Below are 27,554 nucleotides of genomic sequence, written 5' to 3'. Positions count from 1 at the left end.
CATATATAATATTTTTCCTATTGTAGTGTGATATATTCTACTTTAATGAAATTAAATTTTTTAATTAAAATTTAAAATATTATTTATTAAATGATAAAATAGTAAATAAGATATTTTAAATGAAGGGTAAAATAGTTAATGAAGGGTAAAATATTCTTTATATTTAGTATAGATTATTTCTTTGTTTCTCATTATAAATACTCACTTCCGCCTTTTATATATTTTTAACTATAATTCAAAAAAAAAAATTAACTAAAAAATTATTAAGAAAACCCCTTAAAATATTAAGAAAAAAGAAATACAAAAAACATGGGAAATAAAACTTACTTAGTAAAGTAAAAATTAAAAATTAAGAAATAAAAATTGAATAAAAATAAAAAGACTTCGTCGCCGACAATTTAGAGGTCTAGTTGTAAATATTAAAAAATTTCATTTAAAAAGAATTGAAAAAAATTCAACACCGGTTATAGTGATATATATACGAGTATTGGTTCAAACATGACTTTTGCGCTTTTACCAACACACAAAGAGACACTTGGTCTCTTATATATGAACAATGAATAATTGATAGCAAAAATGCTATCTTTCAGATGTTTACCTATGGAAAAATAACATTAAATGACAAGTTTTATCCTTAGGTAAAGGTGTTATTTTTTTTATCATATGAACAATGAATAATTGATAGCAAAAATGCTATCTTTCAGATGTTTACCTATGGAAAAATAACATTAAATGACAAGTTTTATCCTTAGGTAAAGGTGTTATTTTTTTTATCCTACACCCTAACAATTTGACCTCTATATCCTTATAAATATTTGAGAGTCGTATAAATTAGAAGTCCGGCTTCACATAGCTCTTTGCTCTTGCCCGAATGTTTCTTTTTTCTAGATTTAGAAATGACTTCTGTTCAAGTCTCTTAAGTTCTAAAAGAAAGATCATTAGTTTATCTAGCATTTTTGTCCTCAAAAAATCCTTCAACAAATATATGCATATATATATATATATATATATATGGGATTTGCTAGAGCACACCCATTGGTTTTTATGTGGGAGTAGTTATAACTAAAAAGTTAATAAATACACCTTAAGGTGTATGTTGCTATAACACACATTCTAACAAAACAAGTGGGTGTGTTCTAGCAAATATATATATAATATATGCATTTCTTTTGTTGCATGTGAAGTGCAATTTTGGTCCTTTACTTTTAGTCTCCCAAGTGTTGCAATTATGGAGAATTTTTTTTTTTACAAAAATAAAATGATATTCATTCATTCAAATCAAGAGATTACATCATTCAACATCGCTAAAAACGTAAAGGATTAATCTGCGAACAAACTCACAACATCCAAGTTAATAGCATATAACGGCATAATGCCTACAAAAATATATGATAAAATTAAAGTCACCGGAATATTCATGACCTTCGGATCTGCAACGTTGACGTCCAAATCTTTGATTGAATAATTGATCTTTCAATAGGAATAAAATGAACACCGCAAGAAGACGGGAAAGCAAACAACGCCGCACAAGACGACGAACAACAAACCACCACACTTAGATGATGAAATCACAAAGAAAAAAACATAGATCTATGTAAAAGTCACTTATTTAGATTAAAATAGAGAGAAAAAGAAAAATTATGGAGAATTATTCACATGAAAAATTGTCCAATCACACCATGAAATTTGATTAAAAGTGGAACTAAACTTTTTTTTTTTATTTATATTTTTTTATTTTCATATGAAGTAAATGTGCATAGACCACTACCTTCCTATTGCTTTGGTTTATTTATAAATTCCTTCCCACTTGACACTTTGCCAAGCCAAGATCTTCAACTAAACATAACACAGCATAACCATGAAGAACAACTTTGGTAAAAACTCAAAAAATCTTTGTACTTATTTTCCCAACAAATTCAACTTCAACTTCAATGGTTTCTTGCCTCGTTCTCTATCCTTCCAATTCAACCATTTTTTCATTCACCTCTTTTATTACATTATCCTTTCTCTCTTTGGTTACTTGGGTCTCAAGTTTTCAAAGCCAAGGTCTTCTGTTAGACAAAAAGACTTTGATCTATTTTACACTTCGGTTTCTGCTTCCACTGTTTCTAGCATGACATCCATAGAAATGGAAGTTTTCTCCAATTCACAACTCATTCTTCTTACCTTTCTTATGTTAGTAGGTGGTGAAGTTTTTACTTCCATGCTTCAACTTTTTCTTAATATGTTCAATTTCAACAAAAATCAATGTCTCAATGGTGAATGTAGTAGGAGTAACTATCCTCCAATTAAGATTAATCAAATTGAACTTGGTTTAGTTTCTATTCCTCAGTCAGAAAACCATACTCTGATAACAATAATAATAACATTAATAAAGACAAAATTAAGTATAATTCTCTTAGGTATCTATGTTATATAGTTTTGGCTTACCTTATAATTGTTCATTTTTTTGGTTTTAGTTTGGTGACTTTGTACATAACCAATGTACCATGGCCAAGTGCTAAAAATGTACTTAAAAACAAAGGCATCAAGATAGAAACATTTTCTTTATTTACCATAGTTTCAACATTTGCAACATGTGGTTATGTACCAACCAATGAGAACATGATAGTTTTCAAGAAGAATTCAGGACTTCTTCTTCTTATTCTTCCACATGTACTTTTAGGTAATACCCTTTACCCTCCATGTTTGAGGCTTTTCATAAAGGTTCTGAAAAGTGTTAATAAAAGAGAGGAATTCTCTTACTTGTTGAAGAATTCAAAGGAAATGGGTTATGACCATTTGCTCTCTTCTCTTCATTGTTGGCTCCTTCTTGTCACTGTCTTTGGTTTCAATGTGATACAATTTGTATTGTTTTGTTCCATGGAATGGAGTTCCAATATTATGGAGGATCTTAATCTATATGAGAAAGTGGTTGCAACTTTGTTTCAAGTTTCAAATGCTAGACATTCTGGTGAATCTGTTTTTGATCTCTCTACCATCTCCTCAGCCATATTGGTGATGTTCATGTTCGTTGTCATGATGTAAGTTTCTCTCTTTGTTTGCTACATTATATCTTTTTATCAAGTGAGTAAATTTGACTATTGTTAAAGTATAATGAAAAAAAATCTTAGATTGATATATGTGAGCCAATGAAAGTGGAGTGAGACCATACTATACGAATGAACTAACATTTGAGTCATAAGTATTTGAAGTGTGTGCGTTAACTATATATCATATTAGATAAAAGGTTAACCCTAGCCTACCTTAAAGAATTGTGGGTAGTTAATGCAACAACCAATGAGAGTTAGAGTAAATTTACAACTGGTACTCACAAAGTTAATCTTTACTCCATTTGCAAATTTGTTGATGTGGCTAATTCTCATTGGTTGTGGATAAATTACCCACAATTTTTTAAAGGTAACGTAGAAAAAATCTAGATGAAAATATACATGTTAAAACACAAAAAGGCGTGGAGGCCTATGCACCAAGTCTAATGTAGGAATATTCATGTCATTTTAATCTCCCTTCATAATTAGCACGCCAACCGTGTTTGGTGCATGTTAGGAGCAAACAAAGGGGAAAATGGTTACTAATGTTATGTTCGGTCATGATGGGTGCCTACATCTAAAGGGATTATTACATTGGACTTTGAGAACCAGATATGTGATTTGAACGTTATATCTTCACTTAAAACGTTAAGAAATATTGACTAACATGAGTACTCATTTATACTTATTCAACATCCACTTTTACAATCTAATGTGAAATTTCTAACTAACATTTGATACATAAATATGTTAAAAACCATATATATATATATATATATATATATATATATATATATGGAATGTATCAAATGAGAGGACTCTTATTATGAGAGGGTAAGAGGAATAGATAATGACCATTGGATTGAAATTAACAATTGAGATCTTAAATAGTTAAATTTATCTCTCATATATTTATTCCTTTACCACGCGCGCGTGTAACTTTGTCATCCCTGTCAACAGTTCTCATCACTCCTTTCTCTCTTCATTCTAAATTTTTCAACTCAACTAAACCCAGATTATTTGTGAAAAAACTCAGATTGTACATTGATTGCATATCCATGGGTAAAAATTCCACCAACATAATTCATTATTCATTATACATTGATTATATATAAGGGAAAGCCCTTGCTAGCCTATTGTTGACTTTGTGGTGGAAGGAATTAAGAGATAGCTTAGGAAAGTCTTCCCTATTAGAGTGTTTGAGTGTAGGTAAGAAAAGTCTTCGCTATTGTTTCAATAGTTAACTACATGGATATTTCAACAATTACCTTTAATTAATTATTTACTCTAATAGTTAAAAAAATTGACTAACTAGTGTTTAAGTGGAAGTAAAAAAAAGTAGGGTCTAAACATTTATATGGTTGCTCTTAGTTTAACGTGCAAACGATCTTTAATTTACGGTGTTATAAGATCCTTCGTGATCCAATTATGGTATTAGAGAAGATGACGGCTGAAGTTGTGATCGGCTTCTTGTCTCAAAAAATTTTGTTGACAATGTAGAGCTCAAGAGGCATGCAACAAATACATGTGAGTCAATACAATGTTATCGTGGATAAAAAAAAAAATTATGTTTGATTAAGAACATGTTAGACATTTGAATTCATATTTGAGAAGGAAATTGTCGAAGTATCACATGTGAGAACTAACTCACTATTAAAATATACATGTAAGAAAAAAGGGAGACGATCCGTGCACTCAAATTCTTAAAATTCTAGGTAAAAAATGTGATGTCAAACTCAAAGTCGTATACATTTAGTCCATTGTAGAGATCTAATCATGATTTAAGTCGATGTTACTTGGATTGTTTACACAAGTTTTTTAGTATTCCTTAGACGCCTATTATATGATCATTCATTTTCTTTCAAACTTTCAACAAATAGCATTTGATGTAACAAATTAAATATAAAGTAGGCTAAAATATGCTTTTGATCCCTGCAAATATAGCGAGTTTGGGTTTTGGTCCCTGGTAAAAAAAAAAATTTGAAATCCATCCTTGCAAAATTTTTTGTTTTTAAAAAAAGTCCTTGGCCCCACTTTCTTGCTGATTTGGCACTACTTTGCTTAGGTGTCACTTGCTGATTGTACATATTCATCCACGTGGCAAATACATGGCATTTCAAGTTTTTTTTTAAACATTTATAAATTAATTGATAATAATTAAATTGTTTTTCAAAATTAAGAAAACATTTAATTAAATTAAATAAACATAATCTGAAAAGGAAGATATTTTTTAGGGTTCAATTTCCTCCTTTTCTTCATCCATCCCAAATCCCAATCCCTTCATCATTCTCCATCATCTTCAATGGACTTTCTTCATTTGACCTCCATCCTTTTTCATCATCATATTCAATTCGGTTTTTTTCTTCTTCTCTCCAATAACCTTCATCTTCAAGAGATTCAATCAGCATAAAAAGTCAATCCAGATTTTTTTCTCTCTTTCATCTTTGGTGAAGAAGAAGGATGAAGTTTGGGGAAGAAATTTAAGAAAAAGATAAAGTTTCTTTGTTTATAGAGATTTCTGAGAGGAAACCACCGATGGCCGCCGGAGCACCACCACCGACCACGATGCTCATCCTCTGTTTGTGATAAGTTTCTTTGGTGAAGAAGGTACGAAGGTGAGGGAGTGGGAATAGTGAGAATCAGTAATGATACAACTCTCCTACTTTGTACATCTCATCTCATTCAATCAAAACCCTTTTCTTTAATCTTCCAGAGATTCAATCTTTTCCTCTGTCCAATCCTCAAATTCAATTTTTTTTCATCCGGGTTTTTCTTCAATTAGATAAAGATTTGATTTTGTTGTTGAGAAGTTACAACAAATCAACTCAAATGAAGTGATATAATTGGAGAGAGGTTTGGAAGTGGATATGGATCTGATTTGATAAAGTTGAAAAAGAAGTGAAACTTGGGTGTGATTTAATTGAGTTGAAGAAGAAGCAGTTTGTGAAGAATTTATTAGTTTTGTTTTGGGTGTAAACTTCTTAAAGTAAATAAGCATAGAACTTGATCCATAGAAGGGTGGAAGATAAGGATGCTAGCTTGTTCTTGCTAATGAACAAACACGGTGGGAAAGAAGACATCATGAATTGATTTCACTAGTTTCTTTTATTAAATTCAAAAAAAAGGTTTTTTTAATTTCAAAATTTTCTTCATTTTCTGATTCTATTTATTTAATTTAATTAAATGTTTTCTTAATTTTGAAAAACAATTTAATTATTATTAATTAATTTAGACTTAATTGATTTGTCGGTCCCTGAACTTATTTCTTTTATTCAATTTAGTCCCATAAGTCTTAACTTTCTCAAATACGTCCCTTAACTTATTTCTTTTATTCAATTTGGTCCAATTTTGATAATTTTAATCTCCTAAAAAAACAGACCGTTGGATTACGAAGGTCTATCAGATTTTATAGTGTATCACCAACACCTAATTTATTTACTTTCTTCTTCTTCCCTCATCTTCATCTACCTTCTTCCTTTATCATCTTCATAATTTTTTTTTCTTCATCATCTTCATAAAACCAAAAAAAAAAAAAATAATCTTCTCTCAATTTTCCTTTTCGGATCAAACAAACAAAAATAATCAAAATCGTCGAGTGTTCATCACATAACCTCAAGAACACACTAACAATTTCCAAAATTCATTTAAAAGGAAGCAAAACTGATTTGAATCCAAATATTACATTTTATTTTACCGTACTTCATCTTTATCATCTTCATAATAAAAACCTAGTAAAAAGAATTTCAGAAATTCATCACTTCAACTCAATTTTAAAACCCATAAATGTGAATAATCATCTATCATCTATCACTTCCACAATTTTGAAACCCATAAATGTGAAAAAGGATCTAGCATTTGGTACTGTTATTATCCTGTAAAGGATGGTATTCTCTGACATTTGGGCGTTCTATATTGCTTTGCCCATTGTTTAGAGATCTCACGTTTCTTTCCTTTTCCTACTGTTTTGTTTTTTGTTTCAACACAAACAACATTATGCAACATTCAACTAAACAGATCACGCATAAACACCATCAAACAGCCAAATCATCCATCAAACCGAACAGATCGAAAGAAAGAAAGAGGAACAATTCCTCTTTTATTAAAACTGATTTTTGAATTTTAAAAACTAGATCTAGAATTATTTTGAACCTTTTTCGAATTTGTGAAACCGGATTTCAGTTTAGGAGAGAAAACGATATTTAAAGGTGTAAATTTTTTTGAAAAAAAGTGGAGTTTATAACTCCAGCACGGTGGTGCACCACCGGCCACCGTGCCGGAAGGTGTTCAGTCCGCCGGAGAAGAAACATGGAAGGGCGGTTTTGATTTCCAGAATGAGAGAGAAGGTGAGCAATCTGTTTTTTTAGAGAATTTTTTTTGTTTAAGTTAAAAATGAATTTTATGGAGGCCAACCTCTTTTATACTCTCTTTGTTTAAGGAAAGGAAAATTGAGAGAAGAATTTTTGTTTTGGTTTTATGAAGATGATGAAGAAAAAAAATTATTAAGATGATGAAGGATGAATGCAGATGAAGATGAGGGAAGAAGAAGAAGAAAGTAAATAAATTAGATGTTGGTGATACACTATAAAATCTGATAGACCTTCGTAATCTAACGGTCTGTTTTTTTAGGGGATTAAAATTATTAAAATTGGACCAAATTGAATAAAAGAAATAAGTTAAAGACGTGTTTGAGAAAGTTAAGACTTATGAGACCAAATTGAATAAAAGAAATAAGTTAAAGGACCGACAGATCAATTAAGCCATTAATTTATAAATGTTAAAAAAAAAACTTGAAATGCCATGTATTTTCCACGTGGATGAGTTTGTACAATGAGCAAGTGACACCTTAGCAATATTATGCCAAATCAACAAAAAAAGTGGGGTCAAGGACTTTTTAAAAAAACAAAAAATTTTGCAGGGATGGATTTCAATTTTTTTTTTTACCAGGAACCAAAACTCAAATTCGCTATATTTGCAGGGATCAAAAGCATATTTTAGCCTATAAAGTATTATTATTTATGGTACATGATGGAGACAAAAGTTCATGGTTTTTCATGTTCGGAAAGCACTACTAAATGTTTACCATATATATGGATGTATGATTTCTTCTTTTTCATGATAAGATGTATGTCTGATTTCTTGGTAGGCATCCATTACATAACATTGATCGTTTGTATACTGAACTTAATTTTCACATATGTTTTTAAGTTGACTATAGTCAGTTATACTACACATCAATCTTCTTTAGGCATAATTACTTTAACACTACTTCCATAAATTTATGGCTAAATTACCTTTTTAGTCATCTAACTATTTAATTGGTATTAGATTGGTCCTCTAACTAAAAATTGATTTATTTCGATCCTCTAAGTTTCTCACTGTTACTGCATTTAGTCTTTTATGTTAGTTTTATTCAAATAAACGTTAGGGTTTGTGTTATGCGGGTCCTCTAACTTGATTTATTAGTATCATTTTGGTCTTATGCCTTGTTAAGGTATTATGATTAAATAGTGACTGATATTATTGGTAACTGTTATGGTTCATATGTATGTGTGAAACACGAGGTCAAGTACCCACATAACACAAATTCTAACGTTTATTTGAATAAAACTAACAGAAAGGACTAAATATAGTAACGGTGAGAAACTTAGAGGACCGAAATAAATCAATTTTTAGTTAGAGGACCAATCCAATACCAATTAAATAGTTAAAGGACCAAAAAGGTAATTAAACCTAAATTTATCATCTACCACATGTTATGTTTTTCTTACCACACTACTTTCTTTTGTAAAAATATATTAATAAAAAATATATATAAAATCTGAATTTTTTTTGTCAATTTGCTTTGCATAAATTCTGTTTACCCACTTACATGGAGGATGGAACTGGAATATAATCATGGCTTCTTTGGTGCAGTTAGAAAATTGATTTTTTTAAAAAAAATTATTTTGTTTAGCCAATATAATAAGTGTTGATGTCATGTCGGCTAGTGTCATGCTGGTGGACTATTCTAAAACTAAATTGTATCTTATTACAAATCAGTTCTTATATAAAATATTAAGGGGAATTTCAATCTTAGTGCATAAATGAGAATCTATGTTTAATTTTGATTTAATCAAGGACACAATTGTAATAAGTAAAGATATAATAACATACATTATGGACAAATGTGCAATACACCATATAATCTGATGTGACATGAATTAACTTTACCATAGGATTATAAAGCTGGGCAAGCAATTAATACACGAACTATGGAATTTCTTCCTTGTATAAAAGATTGTTTTATAACGCAGCTTTATTTTTTTGATAAACACTTTCTACATAAAATTCTTTATTATATGGAGAATAAAATATATAATATGTAATACACCTGTCACTACTAAGTTTGAATTTTGGTTCGAATTTAATTTGACAGGTATCTCCCACCATATACAACATTTTTACCTATAATAAGGGACCACAAAGTTAATGATGTGAAGAGATCAGAGCAAAAAAGCTTAGTGGAGTGTCTTGTTACTTGTATTCTCTCAGCTATCTTATTTGGTTATTTTCATTATTCTCATTTGCATCACTGAGAGACAAAGCTTGAAAGAGGATCCCTTTAACTTCAACGTCTTGAATATCACACTAGAAGTCATCAGGCAAGCTATACTCTCTAGAATTATCTTTTGTGGTAGAATATTTTCTCTACCATACACTTTTCAACATACTTTTTTTTAGTATCGATTGAAATTCACATAGGCTCCATTAAGGCAACGTTTAGTATGAGCAAATTGATATATTTCCCCAACTTAGATCAATTTAACAAGGGCCATTGATTTAATACTAATAAATATCAATGGATATGATTGCTCTAAAATGTTTACCTAAAACATGGATGAGATTTTAATATTAAAAAACTAATGTACACTTTTTGAAATTGTACAAATCACCTAGTTTTTTTTTTTTTTTTATAGATTTATAGATTTGCAACATGTAGAAAACGGTGTTATTTTATTTTCCGTTACTATGTTTTTTTTAATCAAAATAAATATTCCATTTTTCTTTATTATTTAAAAAAACTTGATAAATGTTAGTAGTAGTTGGTAGTAGTTTGGATTGGAACTTTGAATCTCTAACAACTTTAACTCTTAATAATGATAATCGTAATAGTTATTTTACCAATAATATGATTTTTTTTGAAAGATTAATCATATGAATTTTGATGATGTAGATTTTATCTTTTTTATGAACCAGGTGATATTCATATAAAAAATATATAACCAAGAATGTGTTTTAAAAAAATTATTATATTTTTTTAAAAAAAAAATACTATTATTTAATTATACAAAGATTACTGTTTGAATTTATAATTTTTGGAATGAAGATCCAAAGCTGCAAAATTCTCTAAATCCATGATTAGATGTTGTTGGGTTCGACTGACATTGAGAACGTTCGACATGAGCCATGATTCGACAGAAAGTTAATTTAGTGAAGAGGTTGGCTTCAAATGTCCAGGACGTGGGAGACAGGCAGTTTCCGGTCGAGGAAGTGCGGTTCTTAATAGTTTAATTTTTGCAGTTATTTCTTCTATGTATAAATAATAGTTTTTCATGAAAAAAAGAGGTCGTAAATCATTTATAAAATTCTATCACTCGAAGTACCGACGTCTAGAGAAAAGAGTCACATAATGTATGTAACTTGATTTGTCGAACCATCATTACATTCAAATGCAATGCAATTTACATTTCATTCAGTTTTCTTTAAGTTTCCGCGTTTAAACTTTTAAGTCTTTATACTTGCATTTTCATTACTGCTTTCTGTCGAAAGACATTACCTTCATAACAAAAAACAATTTTATTCATCTTGTTCATAAAGCAACCTATGAATATGATGAACATTCATGTATTTTATGGAAAAATATTGCACAATATTCCTAGGATTTCTGATTTGATCCTGCTTGTAATAATTAAAACTAGTCATGTTGTTTACCAAAAACACCGATAAAGAAAATGATATCCTTATGTAATTACCATGCCCTTACTCTAGAGTTCGACTATGCTCCATTTAGCCTTCCTCCATTTACCCCTGTTCAATGCATAGATGAGTGACATGTGGCAAAAAACAATTCAACGGCCGAGATTAATTAAAAAATTAAAGGTGTATCTTAGTTTCAATCACTTCCAGATCCTCCCCGACCAAGAGAGCAGTCGCTGCTCCAGGATCTGTTATTATCACTGTTGTATGCGACGTTGTTGTCCGTCTCACCTCCGGAAGAAACACCGCCGACGTTGGAGGTGGATCCAGTGCAGACAACAACGTGGTTCGAATCTGAATCTTCTTGCTCGTCGCGACACTTCAAGTATTTGTGAATCTGAATCTTTGCATATCTGGTTGTGATGGGCAGGTCTGATCAGTTAGAAATATTGATTGTAATAAAGATTTATTTAGCCTAGTTAAAATCCTACTTGATAAGTATCATTTAGTTCGATTAGGTTTCAAATTCGAAATCATATGATATAGTTACACCATATCCCAACCCTGGCCACAAATATTTTTATTGGGTTTAAAATTCAAAGTCACAAGTCTCATTCAAACTAATTAAGTTTAAAACTTACATTAAATTTGAAAGGGGTCATTTTCAATTATGTTACAAATTTTGAATATAATAAAGATTTATTTATTCTAGTTAAGTTCCTATGTCAGTTAATAAATACCATTTAGCTCAGTTAGGTTTCAAATTTGAACTCAAATGACATAGTTAGACCATACCCTAACCCTAACCCTATCTACTACTATTCTTATTGAGTTTAAAATTCAAATTCACAAGTCTCATTCTGAAATTCTAGCGCACTTATTTTAATATGTTCTGTCATATGTTTTAACGTCTGCAATGTTCCGTTTAATGTTCCAACATCTACATTAGAACAAGGATATTTGTTTTTAGCAACAATGCAGTCAATACAAATACCCAACACATTCCAACTAATTAGGTTTAACACTTTCATTAAACTGGAAGGGATCATTTTCAATTAAGTTATAATTTTTGAATGTAATAAAGATTCAGTTAGTCTACTTAACTTTCTATTCTACCTAGTAAATATCGTTTAGCCCAATTAGGTTTTAAACTCAAACTCATATGACATAGTTACATCATACCCTAATCCAAACCCTAGCCACTAATATTCTTATTGGGTTTAAAATTCAAAAATCTCATTTCAACTAATTCGGTTTAAAATTAATTCTCACTAAATTGAAAGGAATTATTTGTAATTAATTTAGAAATATTGATTGTATTTAACATTCATTTACCCTAATTAAGATTCAAATTTACTTTTTTTTTTTTTTATGGAAAAACTCAATTATACATGATAAATATCATATAACACAATTAGGTTTCAAATATGAAGTCAAATGACATAGGTACACCATACCCTAACCCAAACCACTAATATTCCAATAGAGAGAGATCATCGGTTATCACATGCAAGTTTGAACTCAGATAAAAATGGAGGATTGGTGGTTAGTGCCATGGAGGAGATGCACGAGAGAGAAGAAGAACAAGGATTTTGATTTGTTTTCTTCGTTCAACCCATTTTTCCCTCAATCATATTGTGGTTAATTTGGTGAATAAGATTTTTTTTTTTTTTAGGGATTGAATTCTAGATCCAAAAAAATAATGAATAGCAATTAAGTATATTGAAAATGAGATTGAGCAACGGGTGTTAGACTTTTCAACGGAGGAGGGTAAAAAAACCAAGTATCCACCCATAAATGAATTAACTAAAACAATTGGGGTCAAATTATTATTTTTAAGGTTAAAATATGGTTTTAGTCCCTGCAAATATGCTTCGTTTTGGTTTTAGTCCCTGTAAAAAAAAAAATTGTTTTTGGTCCCTACAAATTTTTTTGTTTTTTAAAATAGTCCTTGATCCCATTTTTGTGATGATTTGCAAACATGGCACATGATGATTGAACTGATTTATTAGTTTTTGGTCCCTGCAAAATATTTTGTTTTTTAAAAAGGTCCCTGCAAAATTTTTTGTTTTTTAAAATAGTCCCGGGACTATTTTAAAAAACAAAAAATTTTGCAGGGACCAAAAACAATTTTTTTTACAGGACTAAAATCAAAACGAGGCATATTTGCAGGGACTAAAAGCATATTTTAGCTATTTTTAATTAGGGTCTGAATTGAAATATAAGAAAACAGGAGTACAGGTAATCACACATGAGTACAGGTAATAACACATATAAAACAAAATTGGTCTAAGATGGAGAAATTTAACAATTTCACCATGGTAAAACCCGCCCTCCATCAAATCATACGTAAACCATGTAAATTTGGTGAAACTCATGCAAATTTTAAACAATAAAAAAAATGTGTTAAAAAATATAGGATCTTGCAAACTTATGCCATAAGGGCAAAAGATAAAAAACTAAAGGTAAAAATTTAATATTGAAAATTGTGCATTCATAATCTAAAACCTTATCTTTTCAATACAATATTTATTTTTTAATTACTTATAAGATCCTTATCTTGTGCTCTTAGGGTACAAGTTAGCATTTTCTAAAAATATATACTACATTGTCTTATTGTTTGGATGATAATTTTTTTTGAAGTAATGTAAATTTAAAGGGAAATTGAAATCCGTCTATTTAAATTTCTTTGTTTGAATGATTAATTTAGAGAATATTTAAAATGAAAGAATTTCATGAAGTAATTTGCCAAAACTATATAGAGTCTCAAATCGGTTTTTATAACCCTTTTCAATTTTGAAAGTTGGTTCCTGTATTTTTAAATTTTACAAAAGGGTCCCTACCAATTTTTAAAAAATTGTGAAATGGTCTGTAAATTTTTTAAAATTTGCTAAGTGGTCCTATGTTTCATATTTTAAATTGGCCTCTCATTTTATAAAATTTGAAAAGAAAACTAAAATAGGTCAAAAAAGTTTAGGAAAAAAAATTTATATTACTCTTAAAAAAAGTTAATTAGAAAAATCTAATTACGCTAAAATTTTCTATAATTTAGAAAGGTATTAATGAATAAGATTGTGATAATTTATATGCAGTGCTTATGGGAACGTAGGGTTTTCAACAGGATATAGTTGTTCAAGGCAATTGAAACATGATTTAATGTGCAAAGATTCATGGATTGGATTTTCTGGTAGGTGGAGTGCAAAAGGGAAGTTTATCCTTATTTTGGTAATGTTCTTTGGGATGCTCAAGAAATTCAATATGAATGGTGGCAAAGCATGGAACTTGTCCTAGCATATCTAAGTGCTGTGACACAAGCCAATATCATGGTATATATATATATACTAGTATTTCCATCCGTGCAACGCACGGGCGAAAAAATATTTTTTGCGGCTTAACCAAATTATTACTTTGAACGTACCATCAAAATAAAAACATATAATGCACTTGTTAGAAAAATCAGATTATGTTGTCATCATCAAAATAAAGATGTCATCATTTGACATATAGTTCAATTTAATTTAAAGTCATTACATAACCTTGACCAATAATGATTAATGACTACATAGGTTATAAGTCACAAAAAAGTAGTCAACACTTGGAAGAACAATTAATCCAAAAAAATAAATAAATTCATCTTTAAGATAGATGCATCATCACTTGATAAATCCAAAGTTATCTACAAAATTAAACAAAGGTTTTTGCGTGTGATTAATGTATATTGGATAATTCAAATTGATCATAAAGCACAAATATACACATATTCATACCTAATAAGCTATTTTCTACAAATTATCAAACACATCCGTATAAACAACATTGATAGTTGAGGTGCATGGATTGCCATCTTCATCCAAAATCAACATTGTCAAACCCTTTCTTGGTGGTTACCCTCCAAACACCAACATAGAACTGTCCATGTGCAATATTATAATGTTTGAGAGTGAAAGTGAGAATAGGATGAAAGTGTGGGTATTTGAATTGTGAGTGGAGTTTGTCTTATAATTTAATTGAGTGGAGTTTATGATTTTAACACTAATACAATTGTTAATCACAACAATATTTGAAGAATATGAAATTTAGGACTTAAATCAAATACTTATTATAGCCTCACATTAACTAAAATACCTATAGCCCCCATGTTTGAAGAATATGAAATTTAGGACTTATATCAAATACTTATTATAGCCTCCCATATTTAGAGAAATATAAAATTTCAAACTACCATCAAATACTTATAGCCTCCATGTATAGGAAATATTGATTTGTTTGAGGTTAGCATTGAAATATATGTTTAGAGAATATTCAATATGATTTATGCCATACACAGAGAGAGAAGAATAAGAAATAAAGAGTGAGAGATTGAAAGTGTGGATGTTTGAATTGTGGGTGAAGTTTGTCATGTAATTTAATTGAATTTTGAACTAATTTAATTCAAACTTAATAAACAAAACACTAAAAGAAATATATAAAAAGAAAAAAACACAATTCAAAAGGAAACTTAGTAAAAAGTCATTGTCAATAATAGCTTAAACATCTACTTCACAAATAAGTAAGCATCTGTTATGCTTCCCGTAAATCATACATCATTTATATCAATTTAATCAGTTTGAGTTACAAATTTGATAAAGAACTTAATACACAATTGTCTAATATTTTTTGCCTTTCAATCAATCTATATACTTTTTTTAAAAAATTGTCTATTGTTTTTGTATATAACACACTATTGAAGAACATGATAGACAATTGTATTCACTCTTATACTTGTTGCAGAAGCTTATAGCAACACCTTCCTATCCATGTAAAATTAGTCACATGCTAGTCCCCCATTGCTCCAATATTGCCTATACCAGCAAATTTATAAGTCAATGATACAGTAAGTAGGGAGATTGTTTTATTAGTCTTCAAATGAGAGCAAGTGAAAACTGTTTAATCTACAATAATTTTATCATTAAATTCTTCATCGCCATTCCAAAAAGGAAAAGGAATTCTCATAAAACTTGAATGAACATTGCATTTAACACAGACAATATCAATTTTAATGTGTTCTTGTCATTCAAAACAGAGACGTAACTTGGTTTATTGCAGTCATTTGGTTAAAAAAATGACTCTGCCTCTTTAGTATCAATTTTCCAACAATCATTGATTTATGATCATTTATGTAAAAATCTTAATTCAGCACTATGAAATGGCTCTGCAGATTCAATAGTGAATTTTCGAACAAACAAAAATGAATATTCTTTAAAGGAACTACAGTAGGGAGATTGAAATTAAATAGGAAGGTGATCAAAGCAAATGCAACTTAGCTGAGAAAACATAGTCTAACAAATGGCTGAAGATAGGAAGTGTAGAATTAATTAGATACCTTGAAGGAGAAACTCAAACGTGTAATTGGTTGTGATATCTTCCACACTAACATTAAGAAGAGGTAAGCCTATTTAAAAAAAAAATTAAAATCAAAAGTCAATCCCAGGGTAAATCTAATATTGTTAAAATGCATACCTATTTAATCTTAACCATCAAATGCAGGAAAGAATTAGAAACAGGTTCGTATCCAAGTACCCCATCATAACTGTTCCAGTTTTGTATCATAGGGAACTCAATTCCACCCTTACATATTGTTTCATCTCTGTAACCTTCCATTGATCCTAACATATCGTTCTCTCTCATCAAACTGATTATAAGTTTAAAAATAACGATAATCTACTAAAAGTATTTAATTACTTAAATGTATCATCCTAAAGTATTTCATTGATCATAAAGCATAAGCAAGACAGTTAATTAAAGATGATACTATAATATCCATGTTTGGGTACAATAGTTTGAGAACTAAAGTTTAGGATGTTACGTTAGTTCATAGAATCGCAACAGCCAAAAAGCAAGGGCATCATGAAATCAATCAAAACAGGCCCTGGTTCAATAGATAAAGAACCTATAAGTTATAACACTAACAATTATATTTTCAATCAGTGCCAAAAGGAGTCAAAAGACATTTACGATTTACAAAGGTCTTCAATATAAATCTATATGTTAACTTGTTAAGTGAATTAGTAAAGAAATTGCCATGGGAAAAAATGTCAAGCATTTCAAAACCCCATTTAGATTCGTTAACTATTTGGAAATTAGATAGCATGACATATTCATAAAACTTAGTGTCAACTTAACACTACATGCAAGCTGGCAAAATAATAAAGTAAAGGTTAAAAGCTCAATGATATGAACAACAAATTGATATACCTCCTGACATAAATTTTGTCTTGTGGCCCATCAACTCAAAATGACAGAGAGTAAATTTGTACAAAATATTTCAGCTAACAATTAGTATCTTCAAAGACATGGACTTTTCACAAAATTTCATATAGAAGAATATGATAGCTAGTTTAAGACTATAATCAGAAAAAGATGATAATCCTTTTACTCCTAGAATTGAAAGCCCGCAAAAAACTTTGCCATAGGGTGTATGGAAAGAGCATTAGGATCAACAATTGAGTTTATAGTAAAAACCCAGAATAGCAAAGGATCAACCTAATAGGTAAAAAATATTTACCATAGTTTGACACCAAGGAGCAATCAGTGAGGCCACATCCATAGACATTGCAAAATGTGAAAGTCCAACATTGTCAGCCACAAATATAGGGATCAGAAAATATTTTGGAGGGATTAGAATTTGAAAACTTGATTGAAAAGGGAGAAAATTGCAGATGGAATGGGACTGATCATGTGTACAACATATCATCTTTTTTTGGGGGGCCAACAAAGCATCTTGTGTTTAAAGAAAATTGCAGATGGAATAGGACCGGCCATTTGTAGAAAGAAAAGACTTCTAAATTTTTTCTCATTGGTTAGTTTTGGCCAATTCTATTGTGATATCTTCCACACTACTACAAATCTCCCATATACAAAGACCAATTGAAAGAAAGGAAAATCACTAATAACAAAAAAATAAATCTAAACTAAGAAATGAAGTTACCTCATGGTCATTAATCTCAAATACAAATTTTGATCTCTCATGTAACGCTTCAAAATCTGCCAAATAATTGAAATATGGATGTGGAATTTCTTCAAAAACCTTCAATCAAGCAACATGTAGGCAGATATGAGCATTAAAAGAAAACACAAATCTGAACAGAGGTCTCCTATTGGAGCTCAAACAACCAAACATAGACAGAGTGTGAAAGAAAAAAAACAAAAAAAAAAGAGATGTGTCATATTCAGATTCACATGTAATCCAAAATCATGAACAGAACTTCATTGACCCTCTTAAGTTGAAATCATGTAAATTTATTCACAAATTTTGCAAAGAATGCACATTTAAACTATATGTTATATAAATATCATCAAACACCTTGTTTTGAATTTCAAAATGAATCTGTGTATCAAAGTAAACTAATTAGCATGTGCAACAAATGAACAACTGTCTTGAATTTAAACTCCAAAGATCATTCAATTGTTTCAGTGGATATGACTTGGATTTTTTGCTGCACAATTACAATAGTTTAATTGAAGGACTAATCTAAAAAGGGTTAAATATGTTTTTGGTCCCTACATTTTGCGCGATTTTGAGAATAGTCCCTACATTTCAATAAATGTTTTTAAAATCCTACATTTTTTCTCCGTTAGTGCAATTGGTCCCTGCCATCAGTGCCATGTTGATGAAACAGGCCATCATAACAAGTTCAACCCCACCCCACCAAATCTCCACCACAACACATTCCACACCCGCAACAACAAGTGTTTTCAACGATAACATCATCGCTTTCGGCCTCCAAATCTTCCCCTCTAAACCAACATATTTCACCGGAAGTGTGACGAACACCGGCGATCCGCATCTACGAAGCTGCGGAGAAAGATCATGGTGAAGTTCTCCGCCGTTTTCCGGCGAGATTGAACCGCCAACATTGGCATCACGTTAGAAATTTGACAACAGGGACTATTTACACTAACTCAGGAAAAATGTAGGGATTTTAAAAACATTTATTGAAATGTAAGTACTAATTCTCAAAATCGTGCAAAACGTAGGGACCAAAAACATATTTAACCCATCTAAAAATTATAAAACTACACATTTAACAAAACCTTAATCTAAAGGAAATATAAAAAGAAGTTTTTTGTTAAAACTATAAACTGGTCAGAAAACCACTAACCAAGGAAAACAAAGATATGGATCACAGCATGTTGCAGTTGTTCCAATTCCTCTATTTTTTCTCCACCTATTGCTGCACAAAAAAATCAAAACAGAAAATCATTTATCGTTATTGCAAGTGGTTGAATGAGAAATACAAAATGTATCCAAAAAGAGAAAAAAAAAAAAAAAATTAACAAATAACCTTTGAAGAGATCTGAATGAAAATAAAAGAAGCTTCTGATTGTAACTCCGGCGCGGCGGAAGCGAATTCCGATGCTATGGTCACCGGTGAAGTTTCTCCGATGAAGATAAATTATTGTGCGTTTTACTGTAGCATTCATGGTGAAGGTGATATTCTGTTTAATTTCTCCATAGGCAGTCCACGGTGGTCGGAAAACAACAATTTTAGAAATCACCTCATGAGTGAACTTGATAGAAATTAGTGGGTTTTGAAGAGGATGAAGAGAGGAATGATGTTTGTTGGCATAAGAGAAAAAGTAGGAGGGAAATAAAGAATGATTTGAAAAATTTTGAAATTTGAAATTTGAATTGAAGAGGGAAAATATGTGATAATGATATTTTATTGTTTGTATTGTGTGAATGCTTAAAATGGAAAAAATAAAATTAATTTTTAATGGTGATGTGACATGAAGGGGCTTGAGGATTTGACACATTGGATTGGTGCAAAATTTTTTGCTATTTGTTTCTTCCCATTTGTATATTATATTAAGATTAAGATACATTTGTGGCTTAGTATTGCCCACATCATATTCCACTTCAGAACTAGTACATATCTTTCTTTTTCTTTTCTTTTCTTTTTTTTTTTTTGCAAAAGAAAAACTAATTTTTTTTTAACAAATTGTAACAAACAAACTCATAAGGTAACTTGCATAACAAATTATCTCTTATTAAGATGAATTACAACAATTTTGATAAATCTAAACAGTTCGTCATTTTTATTGATCAAATTGCTCCATTTATGTTCTCATTTTCCATCTCGAAAGTATTTTCCTCCCTCCTATCTATCACGGGGATACCATTAACATCAACATCAAAAATAATAATTTTTTATTATTTTCAATGAAATTGATAGTAAAAAAAATTAAAATTTAACCATAAAATAAATTAAAAATCAATACATTATTGTTAGAGGTGGCAATTTGATTATTAATCTACAAACCATCCAACTAGGGGTTTACTAGAAGAGTAGTGATATTTTGTCAACCATTTTGGTACAACCTTTGAGATAACTTTGTTGTTCTCTCTTCTCATTGGTCAAAACAATAGAGAGAGAGAGAAATGAAGAGAGAGAATAAAAATATAAGGTGAGTATAAGAGAGAAAGTTGTACAAAAATTTACCAAATTGGTTGTACAAATATCATTTCTCTTGCTAAAATATAGATACACACAACACATCGACTACAAAATATAATTGTTCATGGATCCGATTCACAATTGGCTGCTCATTCCATGGCTAACATGATTCATAATTATATCAACAATCTCCATCAACGACGAACAATTCATTAAGTGGAACTCGTTCAATCTCTCATGCACCAACATCAATGGTGGCATAAGCTAACTCTTAAGGTATATGTGGCGTGCTTGCTTCTGTCTAGGTTTATATTATTCGTCTAGGTTTAATTGAATGATTATATTGAAAAGTAAAATCATCTTCATTCTATTATTTAATAATCTATTATTTGATTAGATGACTACTAATGTAGTGATGTTTAATAGAATAACTATATTGAAGGTTTGTTTCTCTTTTTGTGCCACCAATCCATGTGCAACATGGAGGCATTATGCATCCGTACTGCATTATATCATAGTACATGTATATTGAAAGGTCCATTATTCAACTCCAATGAGTAAACAAGTGCTTAAAAGTCAAAACCTGTCACAGTATAGTATGGATGAGTTTTTATTATTTAAATGATGTATAGTTAATACTTAATATTATAACGAATAATTGGACACGGTTTGTACGCGAGGATAATTATATCCATAATAATTCTAGAGTTAGTTATTATTTAAAAAAATTCTAAAGTAAATTATCCCTCCTTTTCGTATTTAATTATATATATATTATAATATTTTTTTTTTAAGGAATATAAAATACATTCAAGACAAAACTATTAGTTTCTTTTAATTTCAATGTCAATGATAAGAAAAAATTGATTGTTTTATTATTAAATTACTGATTTAGAATATAAAATACATTTTTAAATACCGATATTTTGTTGGTTTTAATATTTTTTAAAATTCTATATTTTCTATTGTTTCATATTTTATAATAATCTTTAAAAATATATTAATGATATTGTATATCAAAAATAGAAAGAAAAAAAAAGATTTGAATTTTGATTATAATAATATTAATTCACACGATTTTTCAATGTTGTGTGTGCATTAAATTTTCGTTACTAAACTATTTTTTTTTACAAAAATAAATGGTATTAATTCATTGAAATTTATAAAGTAAATCGATTCAATGCAAATTTGGTAAAAATAAAAAGATGAATTTGTGAACAAGCTCCATGTTAATAGCATAAAAGGGGAACGTAATTTAAGCATCTCTTGAAGGGTAGTGTAATTTACTTATAATTAATTCTATCAAAAGAAATGATTATATTCTAAATAATTCTAATTATGCTTAATTGCTTTTTGATTACTCAAATCATGTTTAATTGTTCTTAAATTTTTATTATAGAGAGTTCAACGCGAAACTCGCATTCACTAAGTGCAAATAAGTTAGAAATTGCGGTTTCAATTCTGCATCCCACTATATCAATGTCATTACAATCATATACTTTATCTATCTTATGTCACATTCAATTTTGCTGGGTCACAAGGAGAGTTTGGGGGATCATCCACATTAGAACAAGAACAACACACATGTTAGTTGCATATTATATATTTACCAAAAACCTTAAGGCATCAAGTTCATTGGATTCCCTCAGTTATAAAGTTTTCAACCTTCACTCTTTCAAACAATGGATGACTTAACTACAATTGTTACTATTCTTGTGAAATAAATAAGTGCTGTGTGGAGTAAGGAGTACTAGTTTTGAAGTGTTTTAATGTGGAGTAGTATTAAATAATTGAACCCACCAAACATTACATTATTTAATTTATATTTCCAAATATTTAATAATGGAACAATTATTTGACTAAAAGAACACATCAATTATAACATTAGGAGATTAGAAGCTTTTCTTTAAATACCCTCTCTTTGTACCAAAATAAAATACCCTCTCTTGCATTAGAATTCATTGCAACACAAATAGTCACTTGTGTATATTAAAGAGAAAACAAATATGCATATCTTAAATTCTTTTTTGAAAAAGTTGCAACACCTTTGTAGCACATCACTTCAAAGAATTGCATGTCAAACCAAATCAATTTTTTTCTTAGCAGCATGTTTTTGTCGCTTCATCCTCCTAAGAGCAAACCCATTATGGGTTCAAATTGTATATTTCACATCTCTTTCAACTTTGGGTTTTGGATTTCTCAAAGTTCTAAAACCTTTAGGTGAAACACCTAAAAATTTAGATTTGTTCTTCACATCCATTTCAGCCACCACAGTTTCAAGCATGTCCACGGTTGAAATGCAAAATTTTTCTAACCCTCAATTAATCATCATTACCATCTTAATGTTCATAGGTGGTGAAGTTTTTACATCAATGGTAGGACTTTTTTTCATTAGGTCAAGGCTCAAAACTGAGCTAGATAAAATTGCTTCTTCTCATGCACGTCTTGCTTCTATAAACACTTTCAATATTGAACAAATTCATCTTGAAGTTGAAATGGTCACAAATGAGGTACACAATAAATCACATGAATCTTTGCACAATAAATCACATCAATCTTTGCACAATATGTCGCATGAATCTTTGAGTACAACAAATGAAAATTTGAGGTATTTGTCTATGAAATATTTGGGTTATGTAGTTTTTGCTTACTTTTTAATTATTCACATTATAGGTGTAATTGGGGTGTCTATTTACCTTGCAATTATTCCTAGTGCTAAACAAATACTTAAAAACAAGGGTCTAAAAATGTTCACATTTTCTGTTTTTACTATAGTTTCAACATTTGCAAGTTGTGGATTTGTTCCAACAAATGAAAACATGGTTGTTTTTAGAAAGAATTCAGGTCTTCTTCTTATGCTTATTCCACAAGTACTTCTTGGGAACACATTGTACCCTCCATGCTTGAGATTTTGTATATGGGTATTGGGAAAATTTTACAAGAAGAAAGAGTGTAGGTATCTTTTGAAACATTCTGAGGAAGTTGGTTACAAACACTTGCTTAAGGGAAAACACTCTATCTGTCTTGTGGCTACTGTTTTTGGGTTGATTATGGTTCAAGTTACACTATTTTGTGCAATGGATTGGGATTCAGAAGGTTTGAAGGGGTTGAATTTTTATCAAAAAATGATTGGTGTATTGTTTCAAATTGTGAATTCAAGACATACGGGAGAAACTGTTGTGGATATCTCAAATCTATCACAAGCTATCTTGGTATTGTTTGTGCTCATGATGTTAGTTTCTCTCACTTTATCTCTATCTTCACTATCCATCAATTATTATTACTCATATTATTGATTTAAATCATACGAACCCACATATGTGATACAAGTGGTAAATACTTGAATCTCTTGGCCATTTTATCCGACAATCCATCTTGATTGATACATATAGAAAAATATTCGTTGTGCGTGATGATATATTTGATTTTTAAAAAAAATAGTACTCACATACAATACATGCATGGCCTCAATCATATCATTTTTTAAATTGAGGATATCATTTACGTACAATTGCATAGACTAATTGAGTTTTAACCATGTTTTATAGTTGTTTGATTATTCAAAAATTTAGAACAAATTACATGTTAGGTTTAAGCTTCTTTAAAAAAAAAATATGTTAGGTTTAAGCTGTGGATTTTTATTCACCGGGTTAAAGTTGAGCCTTGTAAAACCTATTTTCACCCTACTAGTAATATTTTTGAAAAAGTGCGATTATTCTTTTTCTGATTAATTTATAATCGGTTTTTGAGTTAAAAATTAGAAAAACAATTTTATGATTTTGATGAACTTGTTATTACTATTTAATTTCATTTAAATTACTATGGCAACTACCACTTTTGTCCTTACTTCCATGCCACTATCATCATCAATGCTTCTCTACAAACATTTTTCTTCTCTCAAAGTTTATTTTAAAACTAAACATTTTTATCTCTTAATTTAGGTAAACATAATATAGGCATATATACCTGTCCAGCAAATCTCATAATATAGGCATATGATAAAAAAAAAAAATTAAACGAAGTGTATACAGTGATAGTCAAATTCAAAGCATATGCTGCAGATAAATCTACTTACCTTCCACAAAATGATAATACTATTTAACTTGAACGAAGTTACATGAACAACCTTGCATGTTTCAACTTTTTTAAAATAATAAAAAATTGCATTATTGCAGCATGGTAGCAGTCGGTTATACTACTAAAATAATGTCGATTTCACTTATTTCCTAATAAATTAAAGAAGGCCTAGGTTTTATCATTGAGCCCCATGATATCTGTTTTTTATATCTGTTGTCACTCTCCTAATCATTTTAATTTTTAATTACAATGATTTTGCATAATTTGACCACTCCTTCCTATATATGATTTCTCTCATTTTATTGATTAATCTTGTCAACCCTAGCTACTTCATAATCCAATTATTGCTAATTAAGAAGAAAAGAAAGAAAATCAAGGAAGTACTAAGAATATTCCTACCTAATTACAAAATGTTACAAGAATTGAGAGGTTATTCCTACATAAAAATTACTCAAAATGTGCTATGCAATTCTTCTTAAAAAATGAACATTGTTGTTTCTTCATGTGTACAGGTACCTTCCTCCTTACACCTCATTCCTCCCATTGAAAAGTGATGGGAAAAACTCAGAAAGAAGTAAGAGGATGAAAAAGATAAGGGGAAAAGTTACAGAGAATTTGATATTTTCTCAACTCTCCTATTTAGTCATATTCATCATTCTAGTGTGCATAACTGAGAGGAAAAAATTGAAGGAAGATCCTCTCAATTTCAACGTTTTGAATATTGTTGTTGAAGTTGTAAGGTTAGATTTCTGTTAATTCCATTATTCATTAACGTTATCTTATTAACTTTTACTCAAAATAATAAAATTATAGGTACATTTTGAAATTCTAATGAAAACCTTGATTTATTTTAATTGTAAATATTGAATTTTTCTATATTATAACATATATTAATAAATATTGACATATCAATTTTCTTAAATACATATTAAAAATTAGTATAATTGTACAAGTGTGAGTTATATGTCACATTTCAGATAGAAAATTAGAGGTATGATGCTTTATAAGTGAGAAAACCAATAAACTCATATAGCTTTAAATTTTTAGATTAAATTGTGGCGCTCTCTCACTTGTGTGTTGCTCTGACCTAATTTGGGTGGTCCCTCTAGCTCTTCTGTATCAATTTGAATCGGTCGCAATTGATATATTGTTACTGATGATATGATAACTAATGACCCAATAATAAGAACTACATATATAGCAAATAGCAAGGACTACTATTATTTACATCCATACATTCCAATACTTTCATTTACATAATTCATTTTCAAAGCTAGGCATGATTAATTACGTAGTTTGATTTTGTTTAGAAGGAAAGACATCTAATTTGATTTTTAAGTTTTTTTACACGATATCATAATTTATAGGTTGAATATTTTGCATAAAAAAATTGATAGGTTGAATATTATAATAATTCGTTAAAAAATAATTGCATGAACTAGTGAACATATTCTCGACAAAAATATTAAAAATTTAGTGAGGTAGATAATGTAGTCACTCCAATTAAATCTAAAAAATAATTAAAAGAGTAGGCTCAATAATGTTGTATTTTATTGAGACTATCATGTTACTTGTTGCACTTCAAATCAATACCTCATTAATTCGAGAATACTGTACGTGGCAGTATGAGATGCTTCTTACTTGGTCACATAAGCTTATCATATTAAAACCTCATTAATATTAACTACCTCTTATTCTATAAATAAATACAACACATCATGATTCAACTTGGCCATATATAGCAATTGATGTGGCCAAAAAAGCCAATTTTTTCTTTAGGAAAAAAAGTGACAAGTTAAAATGAAGTGGAACCTTTGACCCAAAAGATGAAGAAAAGAGGTAGAATCTGTAATTGTATATCGACAATAATAATCTATGATTGAGGATAAAGAGATTGAAGTCTTGATTTAAACTTAAAAAATAAATAATAATAATAATAATTAACAACTAACTATTAACATAGATCTCGTTAAAAAAAAACACTAACATTTAATAACAAATTTTAATTAGTTTGGATAAACTCAATTAATTTCAACAAGATTTCATTATTCATTATTTATGTGGGTTAGGCTCAAGTTGTTAATTTTGTATATTAAGTATTAACACATATGCATGTGTATGGTAAACAGTGCGTATGGAAACGTAGGATTTACTATGGGATACAGTTGTGAACGACAATTACATCTAGAGATAAATTGTGAAAACAAATGGATTGGATTTGTTGGGAAATGGAGTGATGAGGGTAAGATCATTCTCATACTTATTATGTTGTTTGGAAGGCTTAAAAAATTCAACATGGATGGAGGCAAGCCATGGAAACTTCTCTGATTCATCATCAATTTCACATATCACTTGTGCCTTAAGATAACCAATGAAAATTAATTGTGTGGAAAGCTCATTCCAAATATTCCATGCAATGTAAGCACTTCAATTTCTATATATGTATATTATGCAGATAATTCTCTGCAATTTTTTTATGCCAAAATACATATTAAAAGAACAACAATGTTATTTGCACGACACTTTTTTATAGCAAAGTCCTCATGAATTATCGTCGACCCAATTAAATCATGTAATGGTCTGACCAAAAAAAATAAATCATGTAATGGTCGGAAAACATGGAGTAGTGGCAAGGTTGATCTTTAAAATTTTGGAGCCATGAACGAAACAACAAAATAGTGCCCTTTTCACTATTCCAATATTTTTCTTCTTGCATTTTTTGTTGTAAAAGATTCATTTATAGTCAAAGTTTCTTAAAAAATATATTTATTTGGGAACTTCTATGGTACACTCACAATTTTGAGTGTACCGGTACTCTTGTTTCACAAAATTTATAAATTAACGATCACTTTAATAAAATAAAAAGGTATTTGTTAATATTTATATTTTTGAAAACATCATTTCATTGTTTATAAGGATCATATTAAAAAATTTACATTTTGTCATAAAAAATAATCAATATTCATTGTTATGAGTAATAAAAATTCTTAAAAATTAAATTTTATTGCGTCGAAGCTTTTGGTAAATAAAATTTAATTATCTTAGTTGTCAATGA

General features: G+C 29.6%; 3 protein-coding genes across 3 annotated transcripts; 2 read left to right on the top strand and 1 right to left on the bottom strand.

The window, feature by feature from the left end:
- Positions 1-1,858: 1,858 nt before the first annotated feature.
- Positions 1,859-14,276, top strand: LOC25497019 (sodium transporter HKT1-like). The gene is given in 5 exon segments (XM_024786617.2): positions 1,859-2,342; positions 2,345-3,023; positions 9,445-9,544; positions 9,546-9,670; positions 14,078-14,276. Coding segments are annotated over 5 exon segments (1,587 nt in total).
- Positions 14,277-15,470: 1,194 nt separating this feature from the next.
- Positions 15,471-19,537, bottom strand: LOC25497017 (uncharacterized). Its single transcript, XM_013597787.3, has 4 exons — positions 19,310-19,537; positions 19,127-19,198; positions 16,348-16,416; positions 15,471-15,826 (listed from the first exon to the last, which is right to left on the bottom strand). The coding sequence occupies exons 1-4, from the start codon at positions 19,446-19,448 to the stop codon at positions 15,801-15,803; spliced, it is 306 nt and encodes a 101-aa protein (XP_013453241.2). The 5' UTR covers positions 19,449-19,537; the 3' UTR covers positions 15,471-15,800.
- A 2,841-nt stretch (positions 19,538-22,378) lies between these two features.
- Positions 22,379-26,976, top strand: LOC25497016 (probable cation transporter HKT6). Its single transcript, XM_013597786.3, has 3 exons — positions 22,379-23,654; positions 25,012-25,239; positions 26,629-26,976. The coding sequence occupies exons 1-3, from the start codon at positions 22,429-22,431 to the stop codon at positions 26,825-26,827; spliced, it is 1,653 nt and encodes a 550-aa protein (XP_013453240.1). The 5' UTR covers positions 22,379-22,428; the 3' UTR covers positions 26,828-26,976.
- Positions 26,977-27,554: the final 578 nt, after the last annotated feature.

This window comes from Medicago truncatula, chromosome 6 (assembly GCF_003473485.1).
Source record: "Medicago truncatula cultivar Jemalong A17 chromosome 6, MtrunA17r5.0-ANR, whole genome shotgun sequence".
Lineage (NCBI taxonomy): Eukaryota > Viridiplantae > Streptophyta > Magnoliopsida > Fabales > Fabaceae > Medicago > Medicago truncatula.
The sequence above is the reverse complement of the archived record's forward strand: the minus strand, read 5'-3'. Positions and strand labels throughout refer to the sequence as shown.

Bases quoted from the DNA above. Each gene is read 5' to 3' on its own strand.
- LOC25497016 (XM_013597786.3), top strand. From the start codon at position 22,429: ATGCATATCTTAAATTCTTTTTTGAAAAAGTTGCAACACCTTTGTAGC. The intron at 23,655-25,011 runs GTTAGTTTCTCT...TCATGTGTACAG, and splicing joins GTATTGTTTGTGCTCATGAT to GTACCTTCCTCCTTACACCT. The intron at 25,240-26,628 runs GTTAGATTTCTG...TATGGTAAACAG, and splicing joins ATTGTTGTTGAAGTTGTAAG to TGCGTATGGAAACGTAGGAT.
- LOC25497017 (XM_013597787.3), bottom strand. From the start codon at position 19,448: ATGAATGCTACAGTAAAACGCACAATAATTTATCTTCATCGGAGAAAC. The intron at 19,199-19,309 runs GTTATTTGTTAA...TTTTTTGTGCAG, and splicing joins TCATTCAGATCTCTTCAAAG to CAATAGGTGGAGAAAAAATA. The intron at 16,417-19,126 runs GTTAGTGGTTTT...TTTTTTAAATAG, and splicing joins CCATATCTTTGTTTTCCTTG to GCTTACCTCTTCTTAATGTT.